Raw genomic sequence first — 26650 nt, 5'->3', positions numbered from 1 at the left:
CAATCGGCTCAGTGCTTGCTGCTGACGATGCAAGTATATAGCAGTCTCACTTCAATTAACCTTTTATTTAATTTAATTTATTAATTTTTTTTTTCACACTCATTTCTTCTGATGGTGTATCGATTCAATAGCTCCGTCTCAAAGTCTCAACTCAAAACCCACAATCTCTAACCCTGAGAAGTTACAGTGTTCGAATCGCTCTACTAGGTTTGTGCTCCTCAACCTGTTTTGTTGCTTGTCATATTCAAATTACGTTTGAACTTCTTTTTTTAATTTTTTTTTTTTTTTGGTTTCGATTGAGCCACGAACCCTAAATTTCCCTATTAATATTAGCTTATGTTCTCTTATTGATTCTTCGAAACTCACTACGTGGAGGTAAAATTGTTTAATTAAAACTGCAGAACCCTAGATTTATCTTCTCTTTCAGAAAATTTTTATAGATTTTGATTGGTGTGTTCACTGATTTATTATTAGTATTTTTAAAGATTTATCATGGGTTTTGAATTTCTATCCAATTTATTGCAGAATTGTTTACGAGAAGTTGGCTACTTGAAAATGAGTTCCTTCTCTATTACGCGGAAGAAGACTCCTTTTCAGAAGCATAGAGAGGAGGAAGAGGCTAAGAAAAAGGTATGTGATTTTGGATTTCAAGCTCCTGGGTATTGTGTTTTGATAAGCTGATAGGTGTTGATCGGTAAAGAAATTAGAATAACTAATAGTCTGATTGTATCAACTTTATATGTGCTCTCAGAGAGCAGAGGATGAAACAGCTCGGTTGTATGCGGAGTTTGTAGAGTCATTTCAAGGGGATTCTGCTCCTGGGTCAAAGTCTTTTGTTCGAGGAGGAACAATCAATCCCAATGATAAATTGAAGGATTCTGAAGGTCAGTGTGAACAAGTAACTCTACATTTGCCTTTTGCTATTACTTATATTTACAGTTATTTCTGTTTCCAGTGTCAATGTATATTCTTTTTTCATTTCACACTATGGATTAATAGAATAGTTTTTCTATTATTATGGGGACACATTAATAAAAATATGGACCTTTCTTATTCATTCGCGGATGGCAGGTGAAAAGTCCAAAGATGGGGTGTCTGTACCAAAGAAGGGAAGTAGGTAAATAAATGCTTTTAATTAACAATGCTACGCTACAGTGCTAATGCTTTTGATGAGGCATCATGAATAAGAAAAAAATTGGTTAATACTCAGATATAGCCTTTTGTTACCGAGGTCTTAAATATAACAAACTTGGAGAATTTTATTTTGTTATTCATTATAGCTGAAGACATTAGGTTGCGCAGAATCTTTCTTTTGATGCTGGCATGTTAGTATATGAAAAAAATTATCTGGAGAAAGAAATTCTAAGTTTTGGTAATTAAGAAGTTGCCATTTCTTGGCCTTTTATTATTTTCTTTTTCTCATCTTGTTTGTAATTTATGTATGTTTATGGATTGCTCTCCTTTGTATTAATATTGGAGATTCTAGAACTTGGAATTCACACTTCTCCATTGATATTCTATTCTTATTGTTCTCTTTTATGCTAATGTTCTGATGGGTTGGGCCATTAGGACACTTCACTTAGGACTTTTTGTAGTGGTTGTGTCAATGTTGATGTTTGTTGCAAAGACTATTGTTGAATTCATATGTTGCTCAAGAAGAGTAAGATATCTATTCCTTTTTTGGGGCATTGCAGTTTGCCCAGTTGAGAAGTTCATGTTACTGTGAGCTAGGGGTGTGCAAAAGAACCAGCTGGAACCGGCTGGAACCCGGGGTTTTGATTTCAGTTCCTACCTGGAACCGGCCCTCATAGGGTGGGTTCCGGTTGTAGAAATCAGGAACTGGCCTGTTCTGGTTCCACCCCTGCAGGAAACGGAACCGAGATCTGGGTTTCCGGGTAGGAAACGGGACATAATTGTAATTTTTGTAAACTATCAGGGGTGTATTTGTAATTTTTAGAGGGTTTATTTGTCTTTTTTTTAAAAGTGAGGGGTAAATAAAGTTAATCCGAGTACCCGGAACTGGAACCTATGTTTGAATTTCTGATTCCTGGCTTCTAGGAACCGGAACCGGAACTGGAACTGGTTTCGGTTCTAAATCCAAGGAACCGGCCGGTTGCGGTTGCGGTTCCTTTGAATTTGGGCAAGTACCCGGACCCGTCCACCCCTATTGTGAGCCATGATTTGCATGAGACCATAGTTTGTAGTTTATCCTATCTCTAGTTGTGCAGAGTATTATGAGAAAGGAAGAAATTTATTTAAGTGTTGAGGGAACTATTTTTGTTGCATTTCCAGACGTATTTTATGGTAAATAATCTTATCAAGGATTGATGTGGGACAAGATCAAGTTTTTGGCATTTCTTTGAGCTTCTTTCTCAAAAGACTTTCAGGACATCTTTTTTATCCTAGTTGTTTAGTGGTAGTAAGTTGATTTGGTATTTTAGGATTTGTCCATGCCATAGCATTTCTCTTTTTTTGGGTTTCTTTTTTCACAGGTTCATGGTACTCTTTTTAAAGCTTCAGCCCCTTTTTAGATTTGTAGAGGTGGATTTCTGATTCACTATCTAAGTTTTTTTACATTAATATGGATATCTATGTTTCCTATCAATAAAAAGAAAAAGAAAAAGGAATGATGTTATAGATACTGAAAAATGCTCTTTGAGCACATTAATTGCCTTTTGTTTGTCAAATATGATAAGAATGATTTGATTCATCAAATTATAAACTAGTTTATTTGCAAGTATTCACGTTAATGAAAATTTGATAAAGACGTATATTTAGTTGTGTTTGGCAGTGCTTAATGCACATAAAAAACTTGCAGCAATAATACATATAGAAAATCAACCTAGAGATTATCCCAAAGAATGGTGTAGAGAAGTCTTGTTCTCATATAAATAGAACAGGGAAACACATGGGAGATTTTGGTGTCATGGAAGTTTATCGCGATATCATTTATGCAGGTATGTTCCATCTTTTATTCCACCTCCTTTGGCGGCCAAGGGAAAAGAATCAGAAAAGAAGGTTAGTATTCTAATAGTATTTGTAGCACTCATTTATATTGTTCCCAAGTTAGTTTTCTGGTCTTGTAATATGCATAGTTAATTCTAAATTTTGGCATATATTATGTAGAAGGAGGAGGATAGGCCGAAGGAGAAGGAGAAAGAGAAAGGGAAGTCTCGGAACATAGATCATTTCATGGAGGAGTTGAAGCATGAACAAGAGATGAGGGAGAGGCGAAATCAGGAACGTGAACATTGGCGTGACGGGCGTCATAGTGAAAGTTCTGCTGTAAGTGTTTTTCTTTTGGATTGTTGTGGGTTATTTAAATCTATGAATACTAGCAATTTTAATTTCATCTGATTATAGTGCAAAGATTACTAAAAGAAATTGGTGCATTACTGTTTTCTCTCTTTTTCTACTGCCACCTCCAAAATTTGTTTTGTGTGTCAATACATAAATCATGTTCAAGCATGGTCTGCATCCTTTATTCTTATGCAGATGCGTAGACATATCCTTACATGTATCCATTGTGTAGTTTGTGTACTTAATGATCTAAGTGTTTGTGCTTTAGAAGTCTTTTGCGTTGCTGCAAATGCATGTATCTGTACCACATACTCATTTTAATATATATTTTTATCAGATTTTTCCCTGTTAGATGTTGATTTACACTTAGCACGTATTCATCTCAAACATAAATGAACATGTTACTAAGTTTTATCTTTTTCAGCCATCTAGCCGATTCGATGAGCTGCCCGATGACTTTGATCCAAGTGGAAAGCTTCCTGGATCATTCGATGATGGTGATCCACAGACTACAAATCTGTATGTTGGAAATCTCTCCCCACAGGTGGTTTTCTAATTTTTAAGTCCTTGTGTCATTACTCCAATGTGGGTCGGCTTTGCAGACCGGAGATAGTAATTATTGTCTAATTTATCTAGGTTGATGAGAATTTTCTTCTGCGGACTTTTGGAAGATTTGGGCCTATTGCTAGTGTGAAAATAATGTGGCCAAGAACAGAAGAGGAGCGAAGACGGCAACGAAATTGTGGCTTTGTAGCCTTTATGAATAGAGCCGATGGGCAGGCTGCAAAAGATGAAATGCAAGGTTCGGTTTTATAGATCTTCATTAATTTTTTTTTTTTTTTTTTAAAAGAAATAGTGCATATCATTTTTTATATGCTATACTTGTGTATTCTCTTCATTAGGTAGGTATAATATCAGAGAAATTTTGCTGTCTCGTAAACGTCTATGTTTATGCAATTGTGCTTTTGGGAATGGTGGATTTATATATATGACATGAAATCATGGACACTGCTGCTCTTGGTTGCCATCTTTTTTTCTAATTTATATTGAAGGATAAAAAGGTGTATTTTTGGGCTCTCTTCCTGCAAGTTATAGTTGCTGTGGTATGAGATTATTAGTATGGCATTCAAACTTTTGATCATTTATCAATTGGATCTTACGTGTGCAATTATAACATTAGATAGATGGCTCTTTATGTTCTATAAATGACTTTGTATGGCAAAAATGATAGTTTTGTATATGATTGATTTTAATCTTCTGGGAAATGTGGAAACATTATTTGAAGATTTTAATATTTTATGATTCTGCTGAATGCTCTCGGGCAACAACTATTTTTACATGCATTCGGTTAATGAAATGACAAGAGAGACTGAATAGATATATTTTCTGTTATAGGAGTTGTTGTTTATGAGTACGAGTTGAAGATTGGATGGGGAAAATCTGTCGCCCTTCCTTCACAAGCACTACCTGCTCCTCCGCCTGGACAGATGGCCATCAGGAGTAAGGAGGTATGTTATGCTTTCAGTAGAACCTTGAAAGTTTGTTTTTCTTATTTTATAGATCCATTTTTCCCATTAAATTGATGCTTTGGGACACATTTTTCAAACATTAATGAAGAATTGTCTAGTATTGCTATATTGGGATCTTAAGCGTGACTGGTCAATTTACAAAAGCTGCTCAATTATCTATGTTAGTACTCCTGAAGCATGTTTGATTCTGTTGTGACAGGGTGCTACCGTGATCTTATCTGGTCCATCAGGTCCACCAGTGACTTCTGTTCCAAATCAGAACTCTGAACTGGTAAGATTTAATTCTGTTGGTATTGTTTTACAGCTGTATGCATTATGAATATGTAATAAATCGCAACGTGAAATCCTTAGTGAATCTGTTTTGCTGGCATCTGGGTTCCTTATGTTCTGTTTTGAGTTAATGCACTTTCTTATTTATTTATTATTTTTTATAGGACTTCTTTTATGTTCTTTTTTAATACTGTCATTGGATCTTGGAATACTATGCTACTTTTGAGCTGTAACTTTCTGCTTTTGAGATCTATTTTCATATATGGTCCTTCAAGGCAATTAGTGTTTCTCCTGATTCCTAAAAATAGACCTTAGTTTATATGCAATGCTATAGTTGTTTGGTTTCTTGATTCATTATATTCTCTCATGATATTTTGTTGGCCAAGTTGTTTGTGGGTTGATGTGATACTTGATCTTTTTAATCAAGGAGAAATAACTCTTTGGGTTATCATTATTTTAACCATGAATTGCCTTATGGCTTAGGTATTTTATGGCCCTTTGTTTCTTTTTTTCTGCACAAATTTTAAGTAGGTGATTGGAATTTCTGGATAGGATTAATTTTCTTTATTGTCTGGTCTACCATCCTTTTTTTCTTTGCTGAATGCTTGAGAGTAAACCATCAAGGTTTGATTAAGTGTCTTAAGTGACGTTTGGCAGATTGGCCCATCTTCATCTCTACATTTTCCATGAATCATGGTTTTGTAAAAGTTGCTAACTGCACATAATAGAGTATATAGAGTTTATATGTACTTCGTCTTTAAACTGATTTTTTTTTTTCTAAATTAGTACATTCTGCTGATCACTTGATTGGGTTGCCCAGGTTCTTACACCAAATGTTCCTGATATAATGGTTGTTCCACCAGAGGATCATCATCTACAGCATGTGATTGATACAATGGCTCTTTATGTTTTGGATGGAGGATGTGCTTTTGAACAAGCTATTATGGAAAGGGGTCGTGGGAATCCTCTTTTTAACTTCTTGTTTGAGCTTGGGTCAAAGGAGCATACTTACTATGTTTGGAGGTTATACTCTTTTGCACAGGTATATTCTGTTGTATGACTAAATAAATATCTCTGATTCTCAAGATTGTTTTAGAATTTTGGGCATAATAATAATTAATACTTCTCAGACTATGATGGTGCCGTTACTGTTATTGCACTTGTGAAGTTGACAGTTGTAATAGTGCATGTCAATTCTGTGATAGAGGGTACAACTGTGTTGATATATGTGTCTTTGAACTGAATTGTTTTGTATCTGCAGGGTGATACTCTTCAAAGGTGGCGAACAGAACCTTTTATCATGATAACTGGCAGTGGAAGGTAATGGAATTCCATCATCATGTTTCAGTGTGATTCTGTGTCTAATTACCTTAGAAGTTTTTGAATTTATCAATTTACTATGCTGTATTAACCACGTGATATTACTTGCTTTTACCAGATGGATGCCACCCCCCCTGCCGATTGCAAAAAGCCCAGAGCATGAAAAGGAGTCTGGCACCACATTTGCTGCAGGAAGAAGCAGGGTGCTTGTCATAATTTGGCCTGGATAATTAAATAATTCTTCTTTTGCGTTACATAATTGTAGATTATAGTTTCTTAGTCATTTCATAATTCATTTTCCTCATTAACATTTCCAGCGTGTGGAACCAGAAAGAACATTAACTGATTCACAGAGGGATGAATTCGAGGACATGCTACGTGCATTAACACTGGAGAGAAGTCTGATAAAAGAAGCTATGGGTTTTTCCCTAGATAATGCTGATGCCGCTGGAGAGGTAACTTGCGTTTACAAAGAAATCACAAATCTGGTATTTGGCACGGTGTTCTCATTTGTTCATATGATAGTTGCAATCATTCTTTTGTGGACTTTCGACTGCTTTTGCCTCAATGACATATCCATGAGATGTTATTGAACTTTGAGAACATGAACAGAGCTTTGTTAACTTGAGCGTGAGAGTTTTGAATAGATCAGTTCTGCATGTCATCTCCTGAGCTCTTCACTGTGAAATTTAGACGTATTTGGTGGTTTTTATCTTGCAGATAGTCGAAGTCCTGACAGAATCATTGACTCTTAAGGAGACCCCTATTCCAACCAAAGTAGCTAGGCTCATGCTCGTCTCTGATGTTCTCCACAATAGCAGTGCTCCTGTAAAAAATGCATCTGCTTACCGTACCAAATTTGAAGCAACATTACCTGACATAATGGAGAGCTTTAATGACTTGTATCGTAGTATAACTGGAAGGATTACTGCTGAGGCCCTAAAGGTGAGCAGTAATGGCAACTTTCATTTTGACTTCCTGTTGTATTTTTCATTTGTTCTGCTTCTGGTTTTGATGTGATAATTATTTGAGTTTCGGCAGGAACGAGTTTTGAAAGTATTGCAAGTATGGTCAGATTGGTTTCTGTTTTCAGATGCATATGTGAATGGATTACGAGCTACGTTTCTTCGGTCCGGGAATTCAGGTGTGACTCCTTTTCATTCTATCAGTGGTGATGCTTCAGAAATAGAAAAGAAAACTAGTTCTGAAAATACAAGTGATGGGGGTAAAGCCAACCAAGATGCTGCATTGGCAATGGGCAAAAGTGCAGCTATGAAGGAGTTAATGGACCTTCCCATTGCTGAGCTTGAAAGACGTTGCAGACATAATGGATTGTCTCTTGTTGGTGGTAGAGAAATAATGGTTGCACGATTGCTGAGCCTGGAAGATGCTGAAAAGCAGAGGGGCTACGAACTGGATGATGACTTGAAACTTGGTCAGGGCCATTCAACTTCTGGCAGATATCCAAGTGGTCGGAAAGAAATGAATGTTGAACCTGAGCCAGTGGGATTTTCAGGATGGAACCGTTATGGGGAGGATGAGAAGCTGTCACAGGGCGCAGGTTCTGTACCTTTGGCTGCAACCATACCTATTCCACAGCCTGAGCTAAAGCCTTTCACAAAAAAAGAGAAAAATGATCCTGTTCTTCCAGCCTCAAAATGGGCTGTTGAGGATGATGAAAGTGATGACGAACAAAAGAGAAGTTTGGGGTTGAGCTACTCTTCTTCTGGAAGTGAGAATGCTGGTGATGGTCTTAGCAAGGCTGATGACATGGAGCTTGCGACTGATACCAGCATTCTTGTACAATCTGACAGTGGAATGAATGAAGAGCAAAGGTCGTGTTGTATTTCCGCCTCCCTCTCTTAGCTTAAATTTTTGTTCTTAGAAATAAAGTAGCTTAGTTAATGCTGATTTTCTTTTTTGGTTTTACAAGACAGTTTATTACACCACCCCTTCCTCCTTCCCTTTTAAGTGAAGGTAGAAGTTTGTTTCCATGCGAAACAAATTTGATGATTCCATTGAGTCTTCTTCGAAATCCGACTTTTTGCTATTCTGTAACCCATTATTTCCTTTGTGATGCCTGACTGTGCTTATGTTACTGCAGACAAAAGTTGAGACGTTTGGAAGTTGCTATTATAGAGTATCGTGAATCCCTTGAGGAGCGGGGTATCAAAAGTACTGAGGAAATCGAGAAGAAAGTTGCAATCCATCGCAAGCGGCTAGAGTCTGAGTATGGCCTATCAGATTCTAATGAAGGCGGGAACAGTATGTGCCTATAAGCGAGACTGATTCTTTTGATATGGAGTAATACTACATCCACAACCTTTTTTATACAAACTTTCTCTCACAAATCTATATGGCAAAAGATGATTGTGTGAAAGTTTATTTCTCTCACATAACTTTGTGAGAGAGTTTGTATAAAAAGGTTGTGAGTGTAGTATTATTGTTTGATATAATGTTGATTAAATTTATATCCTACCACTGTCTTTGTTTCAAATACTGGTTTAGTTTTTGTGCTATTTATGTATTGCCTTTTCTGCTATTTATGATTTTATGATTAGGTAATTAGTACATACTGTTTTAGAGGCCATTGATGACATCTGGAAAATTTGCTGTTTATGTACCTGTTTAGGAATTTTATGTCACAAGTAAAGCTTAATTTTTCTTCATTAAATTCTGGTTGGAGGTTTAACTAAGGTTAAACTAACACGTCTATTGGTTTTCTCTTTGAATCTGCAGAGAGGAGGGATAGAAGGGACGATGCTCGTGACTCTTTAAGAAAACGACGCCGCAGCCAGAGCCGAAGTGAGAGCCCACCACGGAAATCAAACAGGGAGAGGGAGAAGGAAAGTGATTTAGATAGAGATCGGGAAAGGCATAGGGACAAAGATAGAGCTCATGATTTTGAATGTGAAAGGGGGAGAGAACGTCGTGAAAAGAGTGGAAGCAAAGAGAGGGATGATCACGACAGAGACCGAAGCAGGGACAGGGATAGGGAGAGAAGGAGACGGATAAAATGAGTCTTATGGCTTATGGAACAGGCTAAGTTTGTTGCTACTTAAGAAGAAAGAGTTGAGAGTGTCTTCACATCTTTTGGGTCATCAAAGTTTCTGGGTCTATGACATGGAAAATCTATTTTCAAATGATGTGAATAATTAACTTTAACATTTATTCCCAGTGACAATTTGTGAGAGGAAATCTGTCTCTTGCAAAACATTTTGTAGTCAAATGTTCTTGTAAGATTTATGCATCATGGTTATAATTTAGTAATTAAATTTTTTTTTTTTTTTTTTGGGAATTTATCAAGCTCTCTATTTTAAGGCTTCTCTAGTTACATGCACTGCGACCATTTCGATGCCACTAAAAAGCTCTCAATCAGGCAGCAGTAATAGATGGATTTTAATTGATTTGTTGAACAAACGGCCTTGAGTGGAAGTAATTAAACTAATTCAAGTCGCTGCAACGCATATTTTCGATGTTCTTTGGATAATATATACACTATACAGGCTGAGGCTATAACCTCTGTATATTTTATCATATTGTGTCACAAGCAAATAATATGATACTCCACTGGGATATATCATATATGCTACAAAATTTGTTTACAATGCTAAAATCTAATTCTGCTCAAACAAACTTTTCTAATCTAGGTCCATACCTTAAACCTTGTGAACTAAAAGATGAGAGTTATGGCAAGATAAAATTTTGTTACACAAAATCTGAAAGGCTGCTACTATGGGCGAAGCTTTCTAAGTAACCACTTTTTTCGCAATGTAAAATCCAATGCTACGAACGTCTTTGCTTTTCTTTCATCTTCTAAGAGATCACAAGCATCCAGCAATAACTCATCATCTATATCTGGTATAGCTTGAAGTGCATTAATAGCACTTTCTATTGCTATGTGGTTCTTATTCCCTTTCTTGCTCACTAATGATGTGGGTATGCCGGTCATCTCAGAAACGCCATTTTGCATCTCCTTGCCAGTTTTCTGCACTTTGTTCGACTGTCCAGGGACAGATGGCAATGAAATTGGCCGCTTTCTATGTTGATCGGATATTTGATCATCTTCACCCCAACATTGTAATTCTCCAGAGACTCCTATTTCTAGTTCAAGTGTATCATTATGACTCTCAACTCCTATATCCTGCCCTTCTTGTCCTCCATTTGACACTTCATTCCCATAAATCTTGCATAAATCACCAAAATTGCCCAAGTACTTATTTCTGTAGGAGGCTGCGTTTGGATAGTCCTGCAAAATTAAATACACAAACTTAACAAATGATAGAAGGAACAACAAAAGTTGAATTTGGAAAAATGACATCTCAGTTCTATTGTCAAATCGATAGTCTTATGCAGGAAGGTAAGATAATCAATAGAATGTGGTTACAAGTAACAGCCTCTGGAACATGAGTTATTTAGCAGTGAACATGAGGAATAGGGCCAGGATAATACAGTGACACCTTGATATAAGCTTCCCAGACAATGTCATCACTGATTATCATTTGTTGAGCTTCATCCCAGAAAAACCTGCTATGCTGGAGAAGATTGCAGATGTCTTCATGCTGTTTCATCAGGTAGATGTACTGATTTTCTAGAATGTATTTGTCACACTGAAGTCCAAATTTCTCATTGAATGCTTCAACCATGTGAACCCATGATTGCTCATTAAAAGTGTGATTAATCTTATTTCCTTCATTCAACTGCTCCAACATAAGGTCAATAAAATAACGTTCCATTAATGGTGTCCATCCAGTTTCAAAAGGGTCAATACTGGTAATGAGATGGTCATTTTTTTCAAAACCTGCAAAATTGACAAAACTTTGAACATGCTATTCATCTAAGCATTAAAACAGTTCCAAATAGATGGAGCTCAAACTCTTTCCACGACCAGGAATCATGCTTAAGTTCTAAAGTATGTGGTTAAAGGAAAAAAAAAAAAAAAGCAGTATCATTACGGCATTTAAAATATTATTCTGTTTCAGGAGACAGTTCTGTTTTTGTAGGTTTTCAAGAGGAGCACTGTAACTCTAAGAGGATTCAAATTCAAGATCTGATTCTTTTGCCCCAGATCAATAAAACATCCAATCAAATTATCACAAGTCAAATAAAATATTTACCAGTCATGAGAACAGGAATTTCACAGTTGGAGTCTATATTTTGAGCCAAACGATTGTATCTTCCATCATAGATTTCTTCTCCAAATATCACACAAAGTTTAAGATAGCTTGGCACAGTTTTCACTCTATATGATCGAGCATCAGGATGTTCCTGAATGTGCAATATGTAAGAGACAGAAGAACAGTAATTCTTATAATCTAATTAAAATAGAGAGCAGCACACCTTAATATAAGCATCCCAAATATGATCTTCAGCAGTTACCATATCTCGTGTCTCGTCCCATGAGAATCCACTGTGCTGAAGAAGATTCTTTATTTCATTGTAAAGCCTCCTCAAATGTTTGTACCGGTTCTTCAAAACATCTTTGTCATGATGAGAAAGGAATTTCTCGTTAAAGGATGTAATCATGTCGCTCCAAGCCTGACTTATGAAAGTCTGGCCAAGTTTGTTTCCTCTGCGCACCTGGTCTAGTAATAAGTCAATGAGATAACGATCCATAGGTGGTGTCCAATATGTTCTTGTTCGATCATTACCAGTAGGGGTTTGGCTCCCTTTTCCTTCACCTACAGACACTAAAAACTGTTTGTAAGAGTAAAATATTTTGCACCATGAGACTGTCGGCAAGAGATTGTGGACCAAATTTTACATCCTACAAATATGCAAGAATTTCAAACAGAAGTAATCAAAACTTAGTGAAAAATAACAGTAACTCACCAGCCTTTATTCCTACATTGCCACTCTCCGGCTCATTGTCCTGATGCAAACGACTGCTAATTTCATTGCCAACTGCATCCCCGTATATAAGAGCCAAATCAGTGTAATTTGGCAAGGTTTTCATCCTGTATGCCCGAGCATGTGGATGCGCCTACGTTCAATTTATGTATATACCCATTATTAAAGAAAGTATAAAAGATAAAAGAATGACAAAATTTTCCAACCCGTGTACCTTGATATAAGCATCCCAAACAGCATCGTTGGCTGCAAGCATTTGTTGTGTTTCATCCCAAGAAAAACCATCCTGTTTCAGAATAACCGTCACATCACTAAAATATTTCCATAATTTCTTGTATCGATGTCTTAACACTCTTTTGCCATGTTGTGAACAAAATTTTGCATTGAACAAGTCAAGCATGTCCGTCCATGCTTGTTTGCTGAATGTATTATCAGTCTTATTGCCTCTTCCAACTTGGTCCAGCAGAAGCTCAATGAAATACTGGTCCATAGCTGCTGTCCACTCTGTCCGTGAACGCTCGTTACTTATAGGGCCAAGGCTGCCCATTCCATCACCTATCAATTGATGAATATTATCCAAGTATTAATCTTTACTGCAAATAGTCCACCTCATCCATTAATGCACTGGAGAATTAAATATCACAAGCAGCCAAGAGACATTCACATTTCAGACAGCTCATAATCATTGGTACACTGGGTGAAATTTTCACTAGGGCCCACAAGCTGCATTTACTTCTGGTGATTGTTTCAAGTAGATCACAGCAAACTGAGCAGATAACCTATTTCTGGCTTTACAATAAATTCTGGCTAGCAACCAGAAGTATGCCAAAGAAGTGGCATCAAGACCATTTGCAATTTTGGAAATTTAAGCAGCCATTTTTGGGCAAAACCATGGACTGAATTTCAGTATGCTTCCTGATCTGGTCACGCATTAGCACAGTACGGAAACTCACAGCTTTTTCCTCTATTAATTTATTTAATTAACTTTTCTCATCCTTAACCCTGGTGATTAAGAGCTTCACTAATAAATTTAGACAAACAGCAACAACTAGATTATAAAGAAAGAATGCGGATGAATTACTTTTTATGTCCAAATGAATACAACCAATGTCTATCATGGTTCATTAAAAGAAAAGGATACAAACCCATATTTATTCCTTGGACTTCATCGTCGAAGTCTAGATCATGACTTGATAGACTGTATCTTCCATCAGCAGTTGTATACCCATATATCAAGCACAAATCAGTAAAATTCAGCAAGGCTTTAGTCTTGTAGGATCGTGCGTCAGGGTGAGCCTGCATTTATATGTTATTTCACCAATATGGCACAGATATTTTCATGATATGGATGAATACTTGAATAGAAAGCAATGGGACCTTAATGTAAGCATTCCAGACATAATCATCAGCAACCACCATTTGCCGATTTTCATCCCAAGAAAATCCAGTCTGATCAAGAAGATTCTTTACATCATTGAATTGCTTCCACAAATTCGTATAACGACTTTTTAAGACATCTTTGTCATACTGAGATCCAAATTTTGCATTGAACATGGTAAGCATGTCTGTCCATGCCTGCTTGTTGAATGTATGGCCTATTCTGTTACCTCTGTGCATCTGTTCTAACATAAGATCAACAAAATACCGCTCCATTGTCGGTGTCCAGTAAGTCCTCGACCGGTCATTGGTTGTTGGCACCTGACTAGCCATTCTTTCTCCTACAAACTTAAAAGATCAACAAACCACCCCATACTTTACTCTCAAAATCAATAATCTTTGACACAATTCTAATAGTCATGCATAACAACTTCACAGAGTAATGCGCCAATACACATAAAATGCTTCAACCGAATGTTTTTATCTACTAAACAACAATAAATGTCATTAAATCACTAAAACAGTAAACGAAAACCCCATAAGAGTACAGCTTCAAACTAAAAAATGCAACTTCAACCACATAAATATAAGAGCTTTGTATTGACAACAAATTAAAAGACAAAAACATTCCAATAATATATATTAATCAATCCACACTAATTAACCCCTATTTACCTCACATTAGATGGCACTATAAGACTTCAATTTGGCTACAGAAACACTTAATGAACCAAAATTCGGATCAAAATAGCCGAAAATTCATAATAAAAATAGATTTTCAAGATATTGATTCAATGAAACAAACAATTGACCAAAAAAAAAGTATAAATAAAAGCAAAATTCGAATTGAAATTGAATAAAAATAAGGAATCAAATGAAGAAATTGAGTTAAAGAGAGTGAGTGAAAGCAGAGAATGGTTAAAAAAGTTTTTACTTTATTGATGAGTTGATGTTTATACAGACACGGAGTTTGGCGCGCAACAACAGAGATGGGGAGACGAGTTTAACCCTAATCCGGAATAAGGGCAATTGCTGTTTGGTTACAGAGACAATCTCCCTCTTTTATACGCTTTTTTATTTTCTTCTTTTAATTTAAGTACTTTTTAAGCTGATTCAGCTATTGGCCCAATACCAAGTCCAATCGATTCACATAGGTTTCACCATTCAGAGACCTCCACGCAAGTTTTTTTTTTATTTTTTTTTTAACAAAATACAATATTTAATATATTTTCCAAATTAATTTATTTTTAATATTTAATATTAAAATAAATTATTTTTCGATATTATATCAAACCCATTTTCAGATATTAAAATTATAAAAGTTGAATCACGACGAAGTTAATAATATTCGCGTCTTCTGTTGTCGCTAATATAAATAGCATTACACGTGGGAATACAGTAATTTGACAACAACTTCAAAATATTTTTTTCCAAAAAAAAAAAAAAAAAAAGTCATTACATAGTATTGATATTGTCATGGCAGCTCTGGACATTGAATTTGAGGCTCTGTGAATGTATGGTTCTGGGAAGAAGCCTGTAATGTTCTTCTTCTCAAAGTGATTTTTTGCTTCTCCAAAGCAGAAATTTAATGATAAAATGAATGATTCTTTTCTTGTTCACGCTATCTACCATCATCAACACTGTTAACAAGGCTACCAACTCAATATTCTCAGGTTCTTGAGCTTTGGACGCCTCTTCTGTACTTGGAACTTCAGCTGGAAGGAAGGAAGAATGCGGATCACCTCTGGGAACCAAAAATATACAAAAGTGGAGTGAATCTCAATATGTTTCGGATTATAATTGCCACCATAAGTTATGAATTGTGTACGTGTAATCTTCACAACGTGGAGTAGCAGGCACCGAACCATGATGATGAGAGGGATCCAGCATGTCAATCGACATAAGAAGAGCAAAGAAAGTTCCTTCAATGCCAGGGGGACAGAGCCTTGAACTAGTACAAGAAGAGGCATCCATTTCATTTGGCCAACCATCTTGAACCCTCATCAATGACAATGGCTACAAAGTCGGTATGCCAAAAGCCAAGTTCAACCGAATCCAAATCAACTCACATTCCGGATAAACCAGAAAGTAACTAACCACATATATGTCCGAAAGGGGCAATCCTTCAAGAATTTTGATAAGTATTGCTGCCAAAGGGAGCCAACTGGACCAACCGAGAGTATGTACCGACGTTTCCTGCATTAAGCTGTGAGAGGTCAATCTTATTTGTTTGCTTGTCCAGACAAGTGATAATTTAACAAGAGTTCCAGAAAATATTTATCACAGTTTTGATGTAACTGGTTTATGTTAACAGGTTAAAACATAATACCTGAGAGAAAGCTGGACCAGCTTTCGAGTCTGTATACCAATAGAACAATCCTTCATGATTCAAACTCAATGCAAATGATAGGTACTGTATAAACAAGGCCTCCATACATGTGGGATTTCAATGTCGTCCACATAGCTTTTCCGGCATCAAGAAACTTCAGGTTCACCTGAGTCCAAACATAGATTAGGAATGAATATATTAGAAGTAACAAATAAGCCAAGGGTTACCTGCTTGTAATTGAAGTCGGTATTTGGGGCTCGTTGAGCAGAATTCCAACTAGAAAAAAAGTCCATATGGAATTGTCATCAAGCCGTAGACTCCCAAAAGGGATAAATAATCATGCTACTACATGGATGAAGACATAATTTTGTTAAAATCAGAAGAAAAAACCGATTTAAGAGATTTGGACAAAGTAGTTGAACAGATGCAAACCTTAGGTCCTATTAGAGAACAAAAATACCACTAATAGAATACCCCACAAGCGCCCCAATTGCAGCACATAGAGAACACAAGCTCTGCATATCAATGCAAGGGAAGGGTGACTACTACTGTTCTGTGCAACACATGCATCAATCGTCACATCTGCATCGCTATCCCAGCACTTCCTGCGTTAACGACAACACAGCTAATACAAGATGCAGATTTTGGTGTAATGACAACACAGCATAGAGGTCACACCTAGAAACCTGAAATTCACACTCAGAAGGAATTATCTACTGCCCAATTCTATGAATTAAACAACCTATCCAGTCTGCAGGGATATAGCTAAATACAGGACAAGATCTATAACAATAATAAACTTAATCTATTAACATTGAGTATGAGTTTTTCATCTCTTAAGTAAGAATAATCACTCAAAAAGAACTAAAATTTAATACATTACCAGCTAAGAAGATAAGGGCGTCTTCGGTACCCGTATGAGAACATCAGTGAGAAGACCCCAAAGAGCTTGACAATCCAAGGAATTGAGGTATCCGGAATAGACCTGAGCCTCAGAAGGCTGCACCTTTTGAACATCCTTCATGTAATCTCAGTCCCAACACGAACAAGAGCTCCACCTAATCCCTGGCTGATTCCATAAACACCACAACACCAAACACAAAATCCAGTGCATTTCAGTAGCAAGCATTTTGATCCAATCAATTGGAGTCCAAACATTCACACACCTTCCTTTTTGGGATTCATTTTCCTCTTTAGCCTCTCCAGGCTTCCAGATTCATTTCCTCCCCATAATTTAATTTCCAAACAAAAAATCTAAAGAATCCCCAAAAATCTATCTTTCTAAATTTAATTATCTTCTAGCCGAAGTCCTCACCATTAAAGGAAATAAAGAATCTATGACATTGGATTGTCTTTTCTCCAATAAATGAACCGAAAGCAGCTTCAAGAACAAAAACGAGTCAACGACCACCCAGTTAAAACTAAGAGTTTCCCATTCTGTACCTTGAAACTGACTAAAATCCTCCAAAAATGGTATCTTTCACATAAAACAAACATAACCAACAACTCAACTAAAAATCAGTGCTTTCTGATCTTACTTTTCTTCAGTTTGACATTTGGTGTGTGGTATCAAAATTTCAACACACCCAGTTTGACGACAAGACGAAGCTTATTTCAAGTGATAATATAATCAATTGCACCCTTAAATACTCTCTAAAACGTTCTCAAATACAAAAACAGCAAGAGTAGAAAGTTTCAATGCAGATCCAAAACACAGAAGTTTCATGTAGAAGACTTTCTCTCTGTAACATTGTTGACCAACCAGCTCTAAACGAAGTAGCCTACTTGTCCAAATATTTTTTATTTTTCTTTTTTGTTTTAATCTACGGCGAGACTTCTAAGGCTGAGTAGACCAATCAAAAGAGCTAAAGAGAAGAAGTAGGACCCATAGGGTTTGAATTTGGTACTTATGTTAAGACTTAGACTAAGATTTGTGGATAATCAACAGGGAGTATGTCATCATCACGCACTTGGCCAAGACTTGATAGACACGTGGCTGAATTTGGTTGTCCTGTGAAGTAGTTGGGACACGATCTGTAGATCCTGTTGCCACTTCCTGTCCTCAAATGACGTGGCATGTGAACGAAAGCCTTGTCTGAAAGTGTTCAAGTCCCACTTTGTGGATTTCCCCAAAAAAAAAAAAACTTACCTCACATGCCCGTCACATACAAAACAAATATATTTCAATTCTCACGTCTTCTCTTTCTGCCAAGATAAATAGACTTATACATAGGAAATAAAGTAATTTAACAATTGACATGATTAACTCATCTTGTAAATTATATTCTAAAAATATTTTTCAAAAAAAAAAAAAAAGTTCATTACATAGTTTGATAGTTGATCCTAATAGCTATGGTGTCACGTTGAATTTTGAGGCTCAATGAATGTATTGTTGCTGAAGAAGCAGCCTGTAATGAGGCTGCCTTGCAGTTGCATGATGTTTATGATTTAGATCCCTTCATTCTCAAGTAGTTTTTGCTTCTAAAAGAAGCAGAAATTTTAATTATAATGTGAATGATTCTTTTCTTGTTCATGCTATCTACCATCATCAACACTGTTAACAGGGCTACCAACTCAATATTCTCAGGTCTAGAGCTTCGGACGCCTCTTCTGCACTTGGAACTCATCGGAAGGAAGGAAGAATGTGGATCACCTCTGGGAACCAAAAATAGTATACAAAGTGGAGTAACTCTCAATGTTTCGAATTATAATTGCCAGCCATATTCGCGAATTGTGTACGTGTAACTCAACAAGTGAGTAGCAGGCCGCCTAACCATGATGAGGAGAGGAATCCAGCATTGTCAATCGACCTAAAGAAGAGCAAAGAAAGTTCCTTCAATGCCACGGGGACAGAGCCTCGAACTGAGTACAAGAAGAGGCATCCGTTTCATTTGGCCAACCAGTCTTGAGACACCTTCATCAATGACAATGGCTACAAAGTCTGGTATGCCAAAAGCCAAGTTCAATCGTAATACCAACATCAAATCTAGCATTCCAGATAAACCAGAAAGTAACTGAGCCCAAAATAGTATGTCCCGAAAGGGGCAATCCTTCAAAGAATTTTGATAGAGTATGGTGCCCAAAATGGAGCCGACTGGACCAACCGAGAGTATGTATCCTACAGTTTCCTGCATTAAGCACGTGAGAGGTAAATTTTATTTGTTTGCTTGTCCTAGGCAAGTGATAATTTAACAAGAGTTCAAGAAAATATTTAGTCATCAACTGTAAGAAAAATTATAAAGTCAGTATCTTTCACCAAGAGTTATCCATAACTTCATACAGGTTTTGATATAATTGTGCATGACCCCAGATATATGCTCGGTTTATGTTAACAGGTTCAAGCATAATACCTGAGAGAAAGCTGGACCAGCTTTCGAGTCTGTATACCAATAGAACAATCCTTCATGGATATTCAAACTCAATGCAAATGATAGGTACATGTATAAACAAGGCCTCCATACATGTGGGAATTTCAATGTCGTCCACATAGCTTTTCCGGCATCAAGAAACTTCTGGTTCACCTGAGTCACAAACATAGAATTAGGATATGAATATATTATGAAGTAACAAAATGAGCCAATGGTTACCTGCTTGTAATTGCAGTCGGGTACTTGGGGCTCATTGAGCAGAATTCCAACTAGAAAGACAAGTCCAGATGGAATTGTCATCAAGCCGTAGACTCCCTAAAATGGGAAGAGGAAAATATCTTCAAAGAGTAAAAATAATCATACTACTACATGGATGATCCATGATGGATGAAAGACATACTTTTGTTAAAATCAAAAGAAAAGAATTGATTTAAGAGATTCGGACAAAGTAGTCGAACAGATGCAAACCTTTGGTCCTATTAGATGAACAAAAATACCACTAATAGAATACCCCACAAGCGCTCCAATTGCAGCACATAGAGAACACAAGCTCTGCATATCAGATGCAAGGGAAGGATGACTAATACTGTTATGTGCAACACATGCGTCAATCGTCACATCTGCTATCGCTATCCCAGCACTTGCTGCTGTTAATGACAACACAGCTAATACAAGATGCAGATTTTGGTGTAATGACAGCACCAGCATAGAGGTCACACCTAGAAAACCTGAAATTCACTCAGAAGGAATTATCTACTGACCCAATTTTATGAATTAAACAACCCCTTTAATTAAAGCCATCCAATCTGCAGGGATACTAGCTAAATAGTAATTCAGGACAAGATCTACTAAAAACTTAAATCTATTAACATTGAAGTATGCTTTTTTCAATTCTCTAAGGTAAGATATAATCAGCTGAAAAAGAACTAAAATTTAACACTTACCAGCTAAGATGAAATAAGGGCGTCTTCGATACCCGTAAATAGGGAGAACATCCGTGAGAAGACCCCAAAGAGGCTTGACAATCCAAGGAATTAAAGTAATTCCGGAGTAGACCTGAGACTCAGAAGGCTGCACCTTTTGAACATCCTTCATGTAATACTCAGTCCCAATACGAACAAGAGCTCCACCTAATCCCTGGCTGATTCCATAAACAACCACAACACCAAACACAAAAGTCCAGTGCATTTCAGTAGCAAGCATTTTGATCCAATCAATTGGAGTCCAGAAACATTCACAGCACCTTCCCTTTTGGGATTCATTTTCCTCTTTAGCCTCTCCAGGGGCTTCCAGATTCATTTCCTCCCCCATAATTTAATTTCCCAATAAAAAATCTGAAGAACCCAGTTCACCAAAAATCTATCTTTCTAAATCTAAGTATCTTCTAACCGAAAGTCCTCACCATAAAAAGAAATAATAAGTACCTTGAAACTGACTACAACTCCTCCAAAAATGGTTTATCTTTCACAGATAAAACAGACAAATAACCAACAAGCCAATAAAAAAACAGTGCTTTCTGATCTTACTTTTCTTCAATTTGACATTTTGGTGTGGTGATATCACAATTTGAACACACCCGGTTGACAAACAAGACTAAAACTTCTTTCAAGTGATAATATAATCCACTTGCATCGTTAAATACTTCTCTAAAACTGATCTCAAAATACAAAAACAGCAAGAGTAAGAAAGTTTCACGGCAGGTCCAAAACACAGAAGTTTCAATGTAGAAGAGTCTTCTCTCTGTAACATAGTTGACCAACAAAACTCTAAACGGAGTAGCCTCCTTGCCCAAATCTAATTTTTCTTTTTTCTTTAATCTACAGCGAGACTCGCCAGATATTCTGGGTAGACCAATCAAAAGAGCTAAAGAGAAGACGTTGGACGCAATGTGGCTTGAATTTGGTACTTGTATTAAGATTATTGTGGCTAATCAACTGGGAGGATTTCATCGTCGAGCACTTAGCCTAAGACTTAATAGAAACGTGGCTGAATTTGGTTGGTCCTATGACGTAGTGGGGACACGATCTGTGGAACTTGTTGCCACTTCCTGTCCTCTGATGAGGTGAGCATGTGAACGAAAGCCTTGTCTGAAAGGTGTTCAAGTCCAATGTTTATGGATTTCCCAAAGAGAAAAACTTTAACCTCACATGCCTGTCACATACAAAACAAATATCTTTCAATTTTACAATTATTTTTGCATAAAATTGGCAAAATGGCATAGTTATTTATGATGATGAAGAGGAAGTCTCTTTGCTAAATTAGGAATACAACTTCTCACATCACTATCTGCTTTTGTATTTCATCCTCTAAGATTTATTTTGGATTTCAAGCAATCCTCAATTAACTTTCACTTTCGAAAAGTTACCCTTAAAAAAAGATTGCAACAATGCAATTCACACATATTCTATGTAGGATGTAAACCTTATAAGATATATTCTTGACAGGGCCAGCCTACTTTACCTAAAACCGTCTGCTCTGTTTGCTTAGTGCATTACAGTTTTTTAAGTTGATTAGCTTATTCTCTTGCAGTAATAAATCATCTGTAATCTTGTACTGTAGTGGTAGTCATGGAGGAGTGGCCCTCAATAAGTTAACAGGATTAGGTGGCCTACCACCACGTGTTGCATTTCATTTTTCCATGTCTCATCATTATCTTTTTCTTCTTTATTAACCATCTTCAATGAAATTGTTTTGTGTATGATGTCACAGTGGGTGAGAATTTTTTCAGCTACAACGATACCCTTTTGAACTGTTTTAACTTTCCTTCACAGCACCATGGGTGAAGCCAGATCATTTCAATTGCCTTATCCATCTTGCTTGCATATAACTTGTGCATTATCATCAAGTACCCTTTACTAAACATTCAACCTTACTTGCAATTAGCTTTAAAGATATAAGCTCTACGTTACAACAAGAAAACCATATCTACTACTTCATCTAAACCAGAAAGAAAGTTAATGCGCTAATTCCACTTCCTCAGGGTGAATGTCAAAATTACAACTTCTATATAAACAGTTTCATCGTGTATGCAGCTAGTATATAGGGGAAAAATCCAAAAACCAATAAACACCATCAAGATGATGGACTTGGAAATGTCAAACTCCATTAGTTGTTTAAGTAATCAATTAGTTGATGAATAAATATCAAATCTGTACTGTACATGACTAACTGCAGTCAGAGATTTCTGAAGAAGAAATTTTGTAAAGAGCTCGGGCATGCAAAATGATGATATGAAGCAGTTTACTTTTGTTTGGTCAATATTGCTTTCAGTTGATGAAGACTAATCTTAAAAGACCATAAGATAACTTATTGCAATGGGTATTGCACAAATATCAAGACCAATCTAAATATCCTATGCCTTCCATGGCTCAAACTTGATAAACGCAGTTGATCATGTCGTCAGGCCAGGAGATTTGATGTGAAAGAGAACACACCATCAGTGAAGAATGTCGTTTTTCCTCTGTCCCACTTGTTATTTAGTCGACCTCAGGTGTTATATAATTTATTAGCAACCACTGATAGTAAGAAACGGGTCACTCTGTGAAGGAACTGGCTGGCTACTGTAGTCTTCATTTTCTTTGTAATAAAGCATTTTCTGCACATAGAACAACATGTAACACTGTGAAGCTCTCACTACCCCCTCATCAACTTCAGTAACCCATGCATCATCACATTTGTACCACTGCTTTTTCAGACGCAGATAAGTCACATAATGACCTGCATCTAACATCCCAGAATGAGTAACAACAGCAAAAATCTCAAATTCTGCAGAAGTATCCAAGTCATCGCCCCCGAAAGAAAAAATTCTATTGCCAAATCTGTTTCTGACCACAGAGGAGGATAAATACGGGTTCATGTCTAAACAGAACGGAAATTGCAAATAACGATCAATTTTCCTTGACATCTTTCTGATAGAAGAGTGCTCAAATCGTTTAATATGTAAACACAACACCAATGGAAGCCGTTTAATGGACATTTGTTTCAGTGAGTCCTGCCTTTCTTGACAATTTTCGCAGAAAAATTTCTGGTCAGACCCCAACTTCTCTGGCCTTGTAAACAAATCCAAACAACCCAAAAGCGTAGAGACATCAGTATTCTCATTATGTTTGGTAGACTTGTTAGGTGAATCTGTTGAAGAGCAATTAACCGTATCCAAATTGAGTGAAATGTCTAGACAGGGATCATAAGTTGTGGAAGTAAATCCACAAGACATGCAAGTGACATCTGATCTCAAAAGTCCCGAGAATACTCTATGTGCAATACACTGGCAATCTCCATTATCTACAAAAACAGAAAATCACTGTAGTAAGTAAAACATAATTTTGGAGTAATGTGACATAATTGACGATGGCTTATAATATGACAAAATGACTATCGGCTACAAAGCAGTTAAACATCAAATTGAAGCATCTGATTACCTTTTATGTGGTTCCTTGCCTTGCCCTCCTTCTCATGGATCCCGTCCAAAACTGAAATGAGGAACTCATGAGCATCCTGCTGCTCATAACTAGCTAAATTTGCTGAATGCTGCCACCAACTTCAAATAACAATAAAATTTTATTATTGAAGGAGTAAGTTCGTCTCTAGACATCTATCAAGAGAAAGGATCGGAGTAACCAAGAAGAGATCTAGGACCAGATATAAATTATCAAACATGAGATTCGAACAAACAGAAACGATTTCATCATTTCTAGATAATCCATGTGATTTTCACTCAAGAGTCGCCTATACAACCGAATCAAATGCCAACTCCAATCACATGAAAACATATTCAATCATATAGCAAAACTTTGTAAAGCCACCAACACCTTACATAATCCCAATTCAGATAATTATTCTATGACAAATATGCAGCTCATAGACTTATCAAACAACTTGTCCACCATTTCTATCTGAAGCGCTCAAAGTGAATCAACTAACCATGCATTGTCATACATCCTACAATGACTTATAGAAGTTGCATAAATACTTGATATAAACCAAGGAACGAAATTATGACATCAAGATATGCTGAAAATCAATCAATGGCAGACCTGTAAAGAAATTGAGCAGGGCTATATGGGGTCCGATCGCCAGAAAACGCAGCTGAGAAGATAACATCAATGTCACATGGTAAACATAAACGATCTGATGATTTTTTCCTGCATACTTCATGGTTATGCTGATCACTCAAGAAGTGATTTCTAAAAGGAGGAGCATGAAGAAAAGCTTGCAACACACTATTCATGAAACAAGTATTGCCCAGATTATTCAAACCTCTCAAACCCAATGGATAACATGATTTAGCTCTCTGATCTCTCATTGACATCAGCAGTTTTGAATTCTTCAAATCCAATCGTTGCCCTGATAACAATCTCCTCCTCTTACTTGATCTCCTCATAACACCACCAGCCTCATCAATTCCATTCCTATTTCTTGGTAAATCCATGATGTGTTTTAACATCACAATCTTATCAAAATCAGGATCATAAACCTGATCACAACACACAACACAATAAAGCTCTGATCTTTCAATATCCACAGCTATATCATGGCCATTCTCAGACTCAGTATGCGAAACACAATGAATTGAACATGAAATTGATGAGCAAATCAAGCAAAGATACAATCTTCCTTGATACCCATTACAAAAATTGCATGTGGGTATTTCAGCCGAGTGTTTTTTAACACTTGACTTTCCATTTGGGTTGGTTTTGAGATAGTTTTGCAGTGAGTTGAAGCCACTCAAGCCATTCTTAAGCTTGTAATCTGCAAGATGCTTGCAGGGCTTGGGATTTGTGTATAAAGGGTTTCTAATAGACATCTGATGGAGAGTGAAAGGAGCTTTGAATTCTGATAAAACAACTAGATTTGTAAGAACAAATTAACTATTTACTAGATTAAAACAAGAGAAAGAATGGTTTTTGATAAATATATTCTTTCCTTAATGAAGGAGAAAGAATAAAGAAAGATTTGGGATTAGATTAGGAGGTTTTGGGAGATAAAAGATTCGGGTTTGGTTTGGTTTTGATTCGGTTTTTTGTGGATTTGATGGGAGAAAATAGGGAAGAAAAAGCAAAGTTGTATATATGTTGTGTTTAGGAATGACTTACAAAAGAAGTCATTTTTGGTCAATAGATAGGAGCATTCATAGATCCTCTATGGAGGAAAACAGTTTCAACAGTTCATCCACTTCTTTAGAGAAATCTAAACGCTTGATTTTTTGTTTGATCGGATGGTGATGAATCTGATGAAGTGTAAAGTTAATGGCTGATTGATCAGAACATGATTACTGATTTTTATAGGTTAAAATCAGTCGGTTAGGCTTCTGGTATCTGAAGTGGGCTGTAGCTGACTACAAGTTAAACAGCAGCTAGCAGGCCCATGAAAGATCCCATTTGAGGTGATTATGTTTGCCCAAATTTTGCATTCAATAGTCAATAATAATGTACTTTCCCAAGTTAAAAATAGCAAAAAAGAAAATGATGTGATACTAAAAAACTAATATTGTAATATCATATTACAGGTATTTGTAATATTATTCTTAAATATTTATGACGATGAAAGCACCCGATATGTGATATACAATAAGAAAACTAAGAGAGGCAAGCAGGGGATTTGGGGTTTTAACAAGAAGATTTCGATGGGTGAGGGGTTAGAGTGAGCTGTTAAGAATTGGTTATTGAGTGAACACAGATGGTAGTAAGGGATGGGATAAGGGAATAATTCTGTTAGGAGGAAAAGTGAATAAAAAGGGAGGCAATTGAGAGGATTAAGATGAGAAAATTATATGGGGAATCGGGGAGGAGGCTGGCCCTGGAAGTTCAACTGGGATGGGAGTCGTTTTCTTTTATGTGAGATTGATTGATTCCAATTATTAGTTCAGTTTCATCCGTTTTATGCTTCACTTGGTTAATATAAAATATTCAGTTTGCATTTTCATTTTTAATATCGCCATTTCTTGTTTCATTTGAGTTACTGTTTTTTTTAATTTTGAGTTGTTGAATGCGTGGGGATCCAACAAAGTGGTATCAAAGTAGTTCGCCTGGGCAATGGTTGCAACGAGAAGGGAGACAAGAGTGGAAAATGTGGAAAGGGAGATAGCCAAAATCGGAGTGGACATGGGTACAATCAGAGAGTGTTTAACAGAGCTACAGGGTTGGATGAGAAGGAAAGAGGAAGAAGAAGTCAGGAGATAAACGAGGGGCAAATCGATTAAGGTGCCGTTGGGCAACAGTCATAATAGAGGTGGTCTGAACAGAGGGGAAAACCGGGATGGTCAACCGGGAACTGGAATTCGGAACGAACATCACGATGAGTCAAGTAGC

At 36.7% G+C, this 26650-nt stretch overlaps 4 protein-coding genes and 1 pseudogene across 8 annotated transcripts; 1 reads left to right on the top strand and 4 right to left on the bottom strand.

Annotated features, from left to right (window-relative positions):
- Positions 1-86: 86 nt before the first annotated feature.
- Positions 87-9714, top strand: LOC116138020 (protein RRC1-like). 5 transcript variants are annotated; one of them, XM_031423718.1, is made up of 18 exons: positions 87-207; positions 526-630; positions 752-884; positions 1072-1117; positions 2958-3018; positions 3130-3285; positions 3725-3844; positions 3937-4102; positions 4696-4808; positions 5029-5100; positions 5920-6141; positions 6361-6419; positions 6538-6622; positions 6737-6874; positions 7140-7364; positions 7461-8254; positions 8524-8684; positions 9159-9714. In XM_031423718.1, the coding sequence occupies exons 2-18, from the start codon at positions 556-558 to the stop codon at positions 9437-9439; spliced, it is 2907 nt and encodes a 968-aa protein (XP_031279578.1). In that variant the 5' UTR covers positions 87-207; positions 526-555; the 3' UTR covers positions 9440-9714. The 5 variants fall into 5 exon arrangements, with proteins under 5 accessions (XP_031279578.1, XP_031279577.1, XP_031279582.1 ...); XM_031423717.1 differs by having other exon boundaries at positions 3127-3285; XM_031423722.1 differs by lacking the exons at positions 87-207; positions 526-630; positions 1072-1117 and having other exon boundaries at positions 765-884.
- Positions 9715-9844: 130 nt separating this feature from the next.
- Positions 9845-14459, bottom strand: LOC116138158. The gene is made up of 8 exons (XM_031423899.1): positions 13647-14459; positions 13415-13565; positions 12484-12824; positions 12252-12402; positions 11760-12178; positions 11537-11687; positions 10880-11220; positions 9845-10668 (listed from the first exon to the last, which is right to left on the bottom strand). The coding sequence occupies exons 1-8, from the start codon at positions 13977-13979 to the stop codon at positions 10153-10155; spliced, it is 2403 nt and encodes an 800-aa protein (XP_031279759.1). The 5' UTR covers positions 13980-14459; the 3' UTR covers positions 9845-10152.
- A 738-nt stretch (positions 14460-15197) lies between these two features.
- LOC116138157 lies at positions 15198-18053 on the bottom strand (annotated as a pseudogene).
- Positions 18054-18713: 660 nt separating this feature from the next.
- On the bottom strand, positions 18714-21449 carry LOC116138001 (probable folate-biopterin transporter 2). The gene is made up of 5 exons (XM_031423698.1): positions 20288-21449; positions 19812-20071; positions 19563-19658; positions 19326-19496; positions 18714-19103 (listed from the first exon to the last, which is right to left on the bottom strand). The coding sequence occupies exons 1-5, from the start codon at positions 20652-20654 to the stop codon at positions 18786-18788; spliced, it is 1212 nt and encodes a 403-aa protein (XP_031279558.1). The 5' UTR covers positions 20655-21449; the 3' UTR covers positions 18714-18785.
- A 984-nt stretch (positions 21450-22433) lies between these two features.
- On the bottom strand, positions 22434-25550 carry LOC116138114 (ubiquitin C-terminal hydrolase 22). Its single transcript, XM_031423853.1, has 3 exons — positions 24377-25550; positions 23762-23880; positions 22434-23624 (listed from the first exon to the last, which is right to left on the bottom strand). The coding sequence occupies exons 1-3, from the start codon at positions 25144-25146 to the stop codon at positions 22849-22851; spliced, it is 1665 nt and encodes a 554-aa protein (XP_031279713.1). The 5' UTR covers positions 25147-25550; the 3' UTR covers positions 22434-22848.
- Between the last annotated feature and the right edge of the window lie 1100 nt (positions 25551-26650).

This window comes from Pistacia vera, unplaced genomic scaffold (genome assembly GCF_008641045.1).
Source record: "Pistacia vera cultivar Batoury unplaced genomic scaffold, PisVer_v2 Contig338, whole genome shotgun sequence".
Classification (NCBI taxonomy): Eukaryota; Viridiplantae; Streptophyta; class Magnoliopsida; order Sapindales; family Anacardiaceae; genus Pistacia; species Pistacia vera.
The sequence above is the reverse complement of the archived record's forward strand: the minus strand, read 5'-3'. Positions and strand labels throughout refer to the sequence as shown.